At 59.3% G+C, this 12,676-nt stretch overlaps 1 protein-coding gene across 1 annotated transcript in view; it reads right to left on the reverse strand.

The window, feature by feature from the left end:
* Positions 1–11,437, reverse strand: part of KIAA1614 (KIAA1614 ortholog) — an 18,071-nt gene extending 6,634 nt beyond the window's left edge. The window contains exons 1-3 of the mRNA XM_012649664.1: positions 11,355–11,437; positions 2,517–4,015; positions 609–765 (exon numbers count right to left, since the gene is read on the reverse strand). Coding sequence (XP_012505118.1) covers positions 609–765; positions 2,517–4,015; positions 11,355–11,422 — 1,724 coding nt within the window. The 5' untranslated portion in view covers positions 11,423–11,437. The remainder of the gene's footprint in view (positions 1–608; positions 766–2,516; positions 4,016–11,354) is intronic.
* Positions 11,438–12,676: the final 1,239 nt, after the last annotated feature.

Genomic DNA, 12,676 nt, shown 5'->3' on the forward strand with positions numbered 1-12,676 from the left:
GGGGGAGATGTCCAGGGAAACTGCGCGTGCAGATCTGGGGTTCCAGGGAGCAGCCGGGCAGGAGACGGACGCTTGGCGCGGGGTGGCACGTGCGCTCACCCAGCACGGTGAGCAGCGGGGACAGAAGGCCCAGCTGGAGCACCGGGCTCGCCAAGGCTTTGAGGCCAGGCCGAGGAGGTCCCCAGGGCAAGTCTCGGCCCCTCACAGCTGAGGGAGAGAGTGGAAATGTGAATGCCGGGCTCAGTGTCCTCAGCATCTGGCTGCTTCCAGCCCAGAGTCAGGAGCAAGTCCTCTCAGACCGGTAACCCCATCTTAGGAGCGCCCGGAGGGCTGGGACTCTCTGGTGGCTGTGCCCCAGGGCCCAGCACGGTGGCTAGAGCTTGAGGCCATTCAGTGATGTTCAGCGAATGAATAAGCAGGCACGTGAGACTAAAAAGAATTGGGAAAGGCGTGTTAGGGGCGCCATGCTTGCTCAGGGCCTAGGAACCCTCTGGGGATTTGGGAGCAGGGAGGTCGGCCACGCTACCCCCTCCAGGGGGTCTCCTTCCCCACTGAGCGCCCCCATGCCCACCGCTCCTGCCATCACGGCTCTTGCTCCTATCACTCACCGCGATGGCACATGCCCTCCAGATCCTGACTCTGTCCTCTGCGGGGCTCCCTCTGCTTCCTGGCCGGGCTCTGGCTCCTCTGAGAACAGCGAGAGGGTGATGCCCGTGGCGTTGATGGTGGCAACGTCTGCGGGGCAGGGAAAGCCCTGAAGTCCTCCTGCAACAACCACAGCGTCCCCGCTGGGTGAGACCGGCCCACGCCCACGGTCACAGTGGGGGAAAGGGACAAGCCCAACAACAAACAGGGCCGAGGACCCCTCTGGGAGAGTCCTAGGCCCGGAAACTATTTGAGGACAGGAACTGGGTCTTGTGGACTGCTGTAACCCTGTCACCCAACACAGCACCTGGTACCTACAGATGATTAATGAGCGTTTGTTAAATGAAGAGGTTGACTGGGATAAGTCATGTCCCTTCTCTATCAAGGGACATAGCGGGGAGCGGGGAAAAAAACACAGTCTTGTCAGTTGTGATCTCTAACAGCTTTAACAGTAGCCATCGTTTTTGGAGCATCTATTACGTGCTGGGCACTGAGTGGAACCCTCCACGGAGATGGCGTCACGCGGTCCTGTGAGACAGGCCCCATTACTGTCCTCACTTTACACGGGGGGCAGGAGCACAGAGGGACCAAGTGACTCACCCAGAGCTCTCGGCTCCAGGCCTGTGGGATGCGAAGGCTGCGGCTGCCAGAGAGGGGCCGGCTGTGAGAGCAGAAGCCCTGCAGGAAGTGGTTAGGGGCCAGCCAGCAGTCGGCCTAGAGTCCCGGGGACAGAAACCCACAGCTCAGCAGTGGGGGGGAGGGACCCCAGGGTGAGGCCTGTTCCCTCAAGGTCTGTGTGAGCAGGGGAGCGAGAGGGGCAGAGTCTGTCTCTGTGTGTGGAGGAGGGGGTGGCGGGCACACCCAGGGGTGGGAGGACTTGGCATCCACATCCTCGATAAGGTCACTGCAGTCTGTCATCTCTCTGCCCTCTCCTCCGCCACTGCTTCCAAGCCCTGGATCACCCCCGAGCCATCGCAGCTCCGAGAATATCAGAGCCACGAGCACATAACGGCGCGAATGCGTGCGGTGAGCCTGTTACTCTGCACAAAGCGAGCGGCAGAGTTGGTCACCTGGGATCACAACATCGGGATCAGACTCTGAGCCTGGCAACACCCGGGGTTTGCCCACAAGCTGAGGACCGAGGGCCCCTTCCCAGGGCAAAGAGGCCCACACCCTTCAGCAGCTTTGCCTGCTGAAACCCACTGGCCTGCCCAGCAGGGCTGGGGGTCAGGGAGGCTCAGGTACCAGAGAGCAGCCCAGGCACACCGTGCATGAACTCTGTCGTCCTCCGGTCACAGTGTCCTCCAGACAGCACGTCTGCCTAGCCACAGAAAGCCTCGAGGGCAGGACTCCCACTGAAGTAACTCACGTACTTCCCCCACGGTGCCCAGTGCAGTGCCTGGGTGAACGAGCGAATGGAATGAAGTGAGGACGGACAAGGGGAAGGGCCTCGGCCACGTGACTGTTGGGCATTTACTGCTCTAAGCAAATAATAAATCTCAGCGCTTCTGCCTCTTCCTGCGCTGTCGGGAATAAATTCCTGAAAGCCCAGGCCTCCAGCAGCCACGGAGCTTGGGGCTTCCAGACACACCTCGGGGTTCCCAGCAGTAAGAGGGTGTCACCACGGCCTTCCCCATGGTTCTGCCTCCCCCAGGAGGAAGTGGCTAATCTGCCTCCGGGCTGACATCGAATCCTGCGTCCAGCCCACAGACTCCAGCAGCTCCCCCACACCTGTCACTGCTTGCAGGGGGTCCGCGGGGCTGCCGGGAGTCGTGTGTGGCTGTGCCTGGTGTGTCACAGACCCTACCTGGGCCTCTGCTCTAGGACTGCTGGAGGCCTGGGCTGGGCACGAACCGACGGCAGTCCCTTACCATCTCTGCCGTGCTCCAGGGGCAGCTCCGGCTCCTGGCTGCAGGGGCCCCTCTCCACGCTGCCCTTGTGGACAGCTCCTCCGCAGCGCCCCTGCAGCCCCCGAGACCTGCTGTTGTTGCAGTTGTTGGTGGACAGGCCCAGCAGTGGGTGCCTGACGTGGGGGCTGCAGGACTGGGTCTGTGGTGGGGTAAGCTCGCAGGTCCTGAGAGCCACACTTCTTGAAGGAGCCACAGGCTCTCCCTGGTCACCCAGCCTGCGGGGTCCAACCAGGGCTACCTTCCTGTGAGACCCGGGGGAAGTGGTTGTCCTTGGAGGGGGAGGGGTTGGCACCCAGCCTTCAGGGGAGAGGGAAGCTGGTGGCTGCTGGGCTTGGTGGGGGGCAGAGGGCTCTGCATTGCTCTGTTGCAGGGAGGAAGTGGAGATAATTTCCAGAGACTCGTGACTTTCTACAGCCTGGGCTTGACGGCCCGGCCCCGAGGGCCCAAGCTTCATGGAAGAGGTCGTGGCACAGGCTGTCCTGCATGGAGCCCGGGACTCCACAGGGTGAGCCCAGTGACTTCCCAGCCCTGGACCAGGCTGCCACTGGGACGCCAGGGATGCGGGCTCAGAGTCCGGGGCAGGAGGCATAGGGACAGCATCTTCTCCCAGAAACAGAGTCCCCTCAGGTGTGTGTCCTCTGCTTTCTTTCACCTCATCTCCCAGCTCCATGTCATCAACCCCAGGCAGGTGACGCTGGTCCCGAAGGCCCCAGGGCAGTTCCATTTCAGCCTTCCTGGACCACCTGTGGCCTCCTCGGGGCCCAGAGCCGCGCAGTCGAGGGCTGCTGCCCGGGGTCTGCCCACATGCGGGGCTGGCGGGAGAGGTCCTGCAGCTGTCCGGGGTGTCGGTGCTGCCCAGGGCAGAGTCCACACCCTCGGGACACACGGTATCTCCAATGTGTGTTTCCCGGATCCACTCAGGGAGGAGCCGGAGAGGGGAGCACAGGCCACGGGAGCCTAGTGGCTCCGCCAGCACGCCCTCCATCCCACAGGCAGCCTGGAGCTCCCGGAGCACCCTGGGGTCGGGGGGTGCCTTCCCCTGCGCAGGGCGGCGGTTTTCCGTACAGCTTCCGCAGGCTCGGCACGTCCTCTCGCTGCCCCTGCGGTCCAGGCTGCCCACGAGCCCGTGCAATGCCGCCTTCCCCGCGTCCCGCAGCCGAGGGCCCCCGTTGATGTAGTCGGCCAGGTCCGGCTTGGAGCGCAGGGGCCCCTGGTCCGCGGCCTGCAGCGCCGAGCCCAGCACCTGGCGCTGGCGCTGCTGCAGCCGCTCCAGGTAGCGCACCTCGGCCTCGCCCGCAGACTCATCCTCGAAGCGGACGTGCGACGGCGACGGGCCTCGCTTCGGCCTCTGCCCGCCGCCGGCCTCGCCACCGGAGGAGTCGCTCACGTTGCCGTTCTGGAGGCCGTCTCTGCAGGCGCAGGGCTCCCTGGGGTCCGGGGCTGGGCTTCTCTGGCCATCTCTGGCAAAGAGACAGGAGGAGAGATCACAGGCAGAGAGACGGGAGGAAGGTGCCGCCCTGCCTCTGCCCCCCTGGGGTGCGGCCTCCCATGCTGCCCTGTGGGAACCGCAACCCACAAGTTACCCCAAATCAGGTTCCCGGGGAGTCAGGCGGCAAAGCAGAGTAACATAAGCCCGTTCCCATCCCGGGCCTGAGCGCTCCACAACATCTGCACGGCCTCCTTAGCTTTTGGCTTTCCCCCTGAGGCCGGGCCCAGCCCGAGCTGGGATGAAACATTAAACCTCAGACTGTACGGAAGGAAGAAGCCAAAGCCCTCCTGTGCGGGGCGCGGGGCTGTGCGTCTTGGAGGAGAGGAGGTGACCCCAACCGCTGGCAGGTCCGGCGGTGAGGAACGTGGAGATTCCTAGTTGCCATCAGTCTGAAGCTCTTATGGGAAGGGGGTACTTTAAGTCCCCACAGAGCCTGTGGGAACTGAACTCGGGGTGTCCAAGCACGCTTGCTCCCAGTTTCCCCTCGAGGCTCTTAACCGCCCTGCTTAGACGAAACGCGGACGATGCAGCGCTGGCGTTTCTCGCCGGACCCCGGGTCCTGACTGTCACAAGAGCCCCTCCTTGTAGCTGCTCATCTCCAGCCTTCACACACGCCCACCTGCGTGCAGCGGCCACGCCACTGCGGGGCTGGGGACAGCCTTCACGGCTGTCACTGACTTTGGCTCTGGGAGACCCTGCGCTTGGTGCTGAAGTCCTGCTCGGCTCCAGAAAACACCCACACAGATCGCACACCAGGGCCCCTGGGAGCCAGGTGGCCTGAGTTTCAGGCCACTGTGCAAAGGGGCCAGGCCCATAGGCCATTTCCTAACAGAGGCCACCCAGGTAAGGACCATGCTTCCCCCTTCCTGCTCCCTGCAGCGGCCTCCCCACCAATCCACTGCTAAGTGTTTGGGATTCACGTCGTTTCTTGTTTCTCTCGTGATGGCTTCTGTGTCACTCATGCTGGACCCCTGCAGTGGCCTCTTATCCAGCCTCTCCACCTGCCTCCTGTCTGTGGGTCCTCCTGGAGCACAGCTTCCATGACACCACCCCCACGAGGGCACAGGATCAAGTTCACAGTCTTTGGAGTGAAGACACAGGCCCTCCCTGCATTCCTCCCTGCTTTCCTCCCCAGCTGCCCACCCGCTCAGCCCCGTCAGAGCCTCCAGGCTCTGCCCCCACCTCTGCAGTCCTCCTGCCTCCTTCCTGGAATCTTTCTTCTTAGCCTGCCTGCACTTGACTCCTAGTTATTAAATCTTACCTGTTGTAGAGACACCATGTGTGATGGTTAATTTTATGTGTCAGCTTGGCTGGGTGATGATGCCCACGTACTCGAACATTAGGGATGTTTCTGGTAAGGTGTCTCTTGGACAAGATTAAGATTGGAATTGGTGGACTTTGAATGAAGCAAATTAGCCTCCACAATGTAGGTGGGCCTCATCCAATCAGTTGAAGGCCTTAATAGGACAAAGACTGACCTCCCCTGAGCAAGAAGGAATTGTGCCATCGGACTGCCTCTGGACCCAAACTGCAACTCTTCCCTGGGCCTCCCCTGCTGGCCTCCCCTGCAGATTTTTAATTAACCAAGCCCACACGATCATGTGAGCCAATTCCTTAAAATAAACCTCTCTGTGTACACACAGCCTCTTGCTGCTGTTTCTCTGTGCCTCACTAACACACCATGATCACGTCTCCGTCCTCTGAACACCTGTATGACTCATTTGTGATCACGCTCGCAGAAGATGTTAGGGCTGGGAGGGACCTCTGAGACCACATGGCCCTTCTCATTCCTACAAAGGAGAGGCCACACAAGACCAGCACCTGAGCAGCTGGGAAAGGCAAGGTGTGGGATGTTTTCTCCCGGAGAAGGGGCCCTAAAAATAGAACTAGACACTGACTATAGCTGACGGTCTATAGCTATCTGGAGACAGGGGCCTGGATTTTGGAGACCCTCTACTTTCTTTCGCTCACCCAGAAGTGTGCATATGTGACAGTTACCGTCACTGGCATGCTTTGTATGTTACGTCACTGTGTTTAGGCCTTCTCTGCCTGTGTCCTCTCATCCCCCTCCTTCACCTCCTCAACCAGAGAATTAAATTCTGCTCCGGTGGCATAGTGTACATGTCACAGTTTGCTAAACCTTGCCCAGACACTCTAGCAGCTCATAAAGAAATGTATGTGAGCAATTTGTGGATTTACTAATCCCTCCTCTAATTGGATGCCTCAGGGATTCTGGAAGTAGGATGGGAATGCTCTTCCAGTCTGCCTCAACGTGAGTTCCTTCCTTACCTACCTCTGTTACTACCCAGCAGAAAGAAAAATATGCTAGCAATTAAAAGGAAAAGAGTTCGAATAACAGGAGGAAGAAATCATCCATGCTTAACAATGACTGTGAAAACATGCCAACCAGCGGGGAGTACAGCCATTGATGGGTTGGCTTCTAGAATTATCCACGGCATTTACTGGACTGGACAATGTGCCCTTCCAGGCTGTTCTGTGTAGGTAAGTGGTCTTGCCTGTCAGGGCACAGGTGAACATGACCCATGTGCTGGTGGTGTCACTGACCATTCCTAACCATCCCCCATGCCCCCACAGCGAAGCCATCAACTAGCCTTGTAGCTCTAACGGGTTGGAACGGTCTGAGTTGCTGATGAAGCAGAGCGTGACGGACAGAGGCCACCCTCCGGGATCAGGTGGTGGACTTAAGAGGAAAGAGCTCAATCGTCCGTGACTGACTCCATGCAAAGCTCCACGGGAAGCAGCTCTGTCTGAGAGCTGAAGGCACTCCGCTCCCCCGTGCCATGTCAGACAGACCACAGCTTCAAGCCTGGACCCCAGGCCTCTGATCTGGAAGCGGGGAGGGGCCGGCGCTCCCCCAACCATGCTGTGAGCTGGCAGAAGAAAGCGGCAGCCAAGGCTCTGCCAGGTGCTACTGCATCAGATCCAAGCCCCTGGGTCGCGCCAAGGAGGACTGAGGCTTCCCACATCACGCAGCGTAAAAGCGCAAGCACCAGGGCCTCTCCCGGAGCCTGAGGCTGGACAAGCACGACGCGTCCAGCCGCCCTGGAGCGCCGCGGGCCGCGGGAGGCAGGCACCTCCCCACCTGCCGCTGCTCCTCCCTCCAGACGTTTCCCCCATTAGCAGTGGGTGCTCCAGCAGAAGCCGTTTGAAAAAAGAACTATTGCTGAGCAGGTGGATTGGCCCGCTTTGAGATTTGAGCGGATCCTCCGCTTTTTTAAGAGCGCGGCTTTGAGGGATATTGCAGAGGCGTCGGCCATCCTTTTCTCGGGCGCTCACGTTCAGACAGGGCTGACTCACGCATCAGGCACGACAGCCACGTGCCCAGGGCCCACAGTACCGGCAGGGGCCCACGAAAATGTTTTAATTTCCTTGAAAATCGGAAGAAAATAAACTTTTCGGTCAATGAAAACAACTACATATATAATAATACATTCATCTTTCAACAGCATGGTCATAAAATATAATTTTTAACTTTTTTACGGAGGAAAATGCCCATCAAGGCAAGAGCGCCAGGGCCCTCAAAGTCCCAGCGCAGCCCTGCGTGCGTAGCTGAGAGAGGTGGAGCTCCTGGCCAGGGCCACCAGCTGGTGGGGACAGTGTGGGATCCCACTACTTCGCTCAGCGTGGCGGTGGGGAGGTCCCTCGGGGAACCGTGGTTTTTCTGTTGGTGACGGGGGTCACTGCGGTGGGAAGCCCAAGAGCTCACATGAGGACTCTGGGCCACCCCCCACTTGTACCTCAGGCAGCTGTGGGGTTGCCGGCTCTGTGGGGGTCGTGGTCAGCTCCCCAGCGGCCACCCTCGCCCTTCCAGCAGCCCAGGAAACGAAGGCTCTGGCCAAGAGACAGCATCACCTCACCCCCCAGAAACAAGAGGCGCCCCACAGAGCAGAAGCCCTACCCGCACTCCACAGACAGGACGCCCTGACACGGCCACGGCCTGCTGGGAGATTCTGCACCCGGCTTAGACACAACCACCCCGACACGGGCCCCCGAGGCCGATGCCCTGCGCTGCTGGCAGGATGCGGGCTGCAATTTCTGGGGAGGAAAAACAAAGCCCAGCTTCAAAAGCAGTACGGTCCCCACGAGCCACAGGGCCTTCACTTTTACATACAGGATGGTGAATTGAGCCATCCAGGAATGCACTGCAACGTTTTTATTCTAAAGACAGAAATTAAGGCGAGCTTAATCACGTAAGGTGTCTTCAATTCAATTATTCAAACCCAGAAGCTCCCACCAGCAGTGCTCCTAACAGCGCGTAAAAGCAGGATGCGGGTTTTGGAGATGGGTGCGGAGCAAACAGGGCAGCAAAGCAGCCGCAGACCCACGCCTGCCGGGCTGCCGGGGACAGCGCCCAGCGCGGGGGGCACAGCCCGCCCTCGTGGAGCGCTCTGGCCTGAGCTCAGAGCCTCTGCTGCAGTCCTGGAATGGCACAGCTTCACGAGGAGCCCCCGGCGAGGGTCCCACTTTCCAGCACAATGCTGTCCTGACCGCACAGTCAACGCGATGGACACAAGCCCTGCAGAGTCTCGACACAGCCACCGTCCGACACAGGGCAGCACCACTGACGGTGTCACCCTGTCAAGCCCTGCGTCTTACTGACATGTCCTGCCCTCCTGCGATTAGGAGCACCAATCTGGGTACGCCTACCCCGAAAAGGGCAAGAGTTTGTGCTTCCAGGAGCTGCTCAACTTCTAGGTCGATTCGCTTCCAGAAAATTCAGCCACAGCTACCTCTTCACCCCCTGAAAAAGCCCTGTGTGTTCAGGCTCGCCCCAGATCCTCCAGCCAGATGGAGGATAAAGAAGGCCTTCTGGAGACTGCCCAGCCTGCCCCTACTGTTCCATCACCTTTCACCAAGCTGCTCTTTGGAAGCAGTGAGGCATCTGGGCTGGGGACACGGGCTTCCTGCATCTAACTCGGGCCCAGGGCCCTTGTGGCATTGCCGTGTTAACTCAGCGTGGCCTCCAGGGTGATCTGACGGAGCATAACCTTTAGAAGCATCTGCAGCAAGCCATCTGGCGTTGATTTTTCAGCTATACCCTCTGAGAATTCACCAGTGCTGCCAAGTCATAGTAATTCTTTTCTGGACACAGCAGCTGCTAAAGTGGGTCACCTTGCATTTCTATAGCATTTCCATGGCCTGGAGACAGCACGGCAAAAGGGAACCTACTTTAAAGTTAGCGATTGGGGTTTTCGTGAGCTGCTGGAGCGATGTGGGGAAGAGGACGTTTACATAATAAAGTCTGTTTTGCAGATAGTCTTGACTATTTTGAGGCTACCCAGCCTAAATACCTATAGAAAGTGGAACAGGAGAGTTCCTTGGACATCTAGGGCTTCTCCCCACATACAGGAGGGGAAGAATAGGATGCCTCAAAGAAGCCATGCCCATTCCTAACTAGTGCCCTCCAGCTAGAAGAAGGGGCAAGGCACGATATGTGCCAGGACTTGGATTTGGGGTCTTCTGAGCTCCTCTCCTAAGGGTCACGAGGACACTGAACACAGAGGCCTTTGCACATGAAGTCATCGTGACGGTTTCATGAAGGTCCTTCTCCTCTAGCGAGCAGCTCGGCACCCAACATCACTGAGCACGTGGTCCCATTCCACGAAGAATCCTTGCCCCCTTCGGTGCCCTTCAGTGACGATGGAAACACGCAGATCCCGCGTGCCTGCCGTGACCTGCCCACGGTGAAGCCGCAGGCCTTGTCAGCTGCAGAGATGGTCCTGCTTGGGCCTGGAGAGGGTCGGTGTGGCCTGGTGGCCTCATCTCAGGCCCAGGTGCAAGATCAGGAGCCCGCTCTGTCTGGTGGAGAACTCCACATGTGAGCGGTTCTCTACGGTACATCGCGCGCGGCACAGGCACAATGATGGGGATGGGGCGTGTTGCTCAGGAAGCAGTCACAAATGTGCTGTGCTCGTCTGAATGTCCTTGAACTTGTTCTCTTCCCATCTCTTCATCCCTCACGAGCTCACCCCCGACCCATGGCTCCAGCACCATGAAGTCAGGGATGAGCCCAATCTTCAGTTCTGATCTCTCCTTCTCTGACGATCCTATATCCCGCTGCCTGGTGGGAATCTCCCGAGGATGCTCTGAGGACACCTCCCCGTCCAAAGCCTGCCCTCGCACCTGGGCTTCACCTCTCGGCTAAGACCCTCGGACACCCAGACACCAAGTCGGAACCCTGGGCTCTGCTCCAGATGTCCCCTCTTCCCTCCTTCATCCACGTGATCACACAATTAACAGTTAGAGCCAACGGTCCTACAGCACTCACTACAGGCCAGGCGCCGTCCTAAACTTTACGTCTATTAGCTTGTATAACCCCCACAACAACCCTGCAAGAGGGGCACTGTTATCATTCCCATTTTGCAGATGAGGAAGCTGAGACACAGAGACTTCCCCAGAGGCACACATGGAAGTAGCAGAACCAGAATTCCAACCCCGGTGGTCTGTTTCTAGGTGTTATCACTTCTCTGCTGCCTCACAAGCCTACTTGCGTCTGGTTCCTGGGGATCTCTGTGAAATCTCCATGCTCTCCTCTCCTGCACCTCTCACCAGCACCGTGACAACAGCCTCCCCACCGCCCCAGTATCCCGGATTCAACACGTCTCTGCAGCCACAATGGTGTCAGCATTACTGAAATGCAAGTGGGATTGTCCTGCTACCCACCCGCGTAACGTCCTCCGGAGCTCCCAGCTACTACAGGAGACATCCAACTTGTTCACGAGGCCTGGAAGCTTCCATGTCTGGCCTCTACTGAGCTCCTGGCCTTCATGCCACACGTCCCAGCATGTCCTTATGCTCTAGCCTGGCTGAGCTCCCGGGCATGGTAGCCCTGCTCACAGTTTCTGTCCCAGGACGCCCAGCTGTGCTTCTCCCATCTGCCCAGTGAATATCTGCATTTCCTTCCAGCCTCAACTTAGAAGCCACCTCCTCCCGAGAGCCTCACCTGTCCTTCCCAGGTGGAGTCACCAGTTTCCAGCCTGGCAGACACATTCTTCCTCTCCTACACCATAACTGAGTATTTGTTCACCTTTCTCCCTGGAAACTGTGACCTCCATCCCATCCCCCAGGGAGTTCCAATCATGGCTCATTCATCTTTGTACCTCAATGGCTGACACTCATGAGGCCCTCAGTGAAGGTGTGTTGACTGACTAAACGATCCAAGCAAGTGCCTGACCTGGAAAACACCCCCACACACACAGAAGGGAGGAGTGAGCAGCCGCATCTGGCTGGATCCCACCTCTTCTCATCGCCTACCCTTCCCTGCCACGGCCCTCCCAGGTCCCACTCACCGGCTGCCCGGGGCAGCGGTGGGCACGATGTCGTGGCTGGCACGCAGGGGCCGGGTCCTGGCCTTCATGCGGGCACGCTGCAGCAGGTGCTGGGCTTCCTCATGCCTGGGGCTCAGCACGGGCTCCGGCTTCGGACCAGAGGTCCTGCAGGGCGGCACACAGGCCAGGGCGGGAGGGGGAGGGATTAGAAGAAAATAACACGGATTAGGAGGGCTTTAACAGCGCCAAGCACCGGCTCTGCCAGAAAAAGCCCCGCACGGCCGCCTGCCTCCTCCAGCTCCCACACAGAAGGTGCCCGGCCTGGCGCCGCGGTCTGGGAAATGGTCCTGAGAGGCTCTGGACAGGGGCTGGGGGCTGGCCCGGCCTTGGACATCTGCCCAGGGACCAGAGGCAGAGACCCCAGAAGGATCTAGAAAAGGGTAGGGGAGTCTCCAGATTATTCCATTGTTCCTTCCCTGGGCAGACAGCGGGAGTTATCTGGGAGGAGGAGGGTGGAAGGGGCCCGGGGTTGTCGGGCTGGGCCCGTGCCCAGACAGATGGTCTTTGCACGCGTCACCTCGCTCCTTCTGTCTCTGCGCCCGCACGCGGCACCACCCTGCGCTCCCGCCGCAACGCGAGGAACCGGGGCCCTGTCCCTCGCAGATCTGGCCCTTTGGGGGAACGGCCTTTCTATAAACCCTGCTGTTTTCTTAGTCCCAATCCAAACCTGTCAGGCATCAGCTCAGAGCTCACGGGCTCAGGGCTGAGAGAAATTAAGCTGGACCCAAACCAAGCCAGCACATGGCTCGATTTTCATAATAATAAAGGTCCTCTACCAGCCCTCACCACCCACCAGATGTGCTGCCTCCCTGGCCAGTCCAGAGCTGCAGAAAATGACAGCAGCCCTTTTTCAAAGCTGTCTTCCAGACGGTGACACACAGCCCGCACGGGGTTACAGCACCGACAGCAGCCCCCAGCCTCCTGCGGACGAGATGGGGTTCTCCACGGAGTCCGCTTTCCCCAGCCAGGCTGGCCAGGGCAGGTGTTCTCTGCGTTTGACAGATGAGCGTGTCCAGAGCAGAGAGGAGTGCTGGCGCGTCGCTCAAGGTCGAGCATCAATCGCGAGCAGAGCAGACAGCCGGCCCCGCTGCCTGCGGCATCGTTCCCATACCCCCCGTCCTGTCCCCGCCTTGGGACCCAGGGCAGGCCGAGGACGTTTGTGGCTGGGGCAGACACATGCAGCATCCCCGGTGACTGCCCCCGTCCTCCCTGTCATACATGCGGGGCTGTCCTCTGCAGGGAGCGTCCGCGGAGAGAACTCGGGCAGGCAGAGGCTCAGCGGG

This window comes from Propithecus coquereli, unplaced genomic scaffold (assembly GCF_000956105.1).
Source record: "Propithecus coquereli isolate 6110/MARCELLA unplaced genomic scaffold, Pcoq_1.0 Scaffold300, whole genome shotgun sequence".
NCBI lineage: Eukaryota > Metazoa > Chordata > Mammalia > Primates > Indriidae > Propithecus > Propithecus coquereli.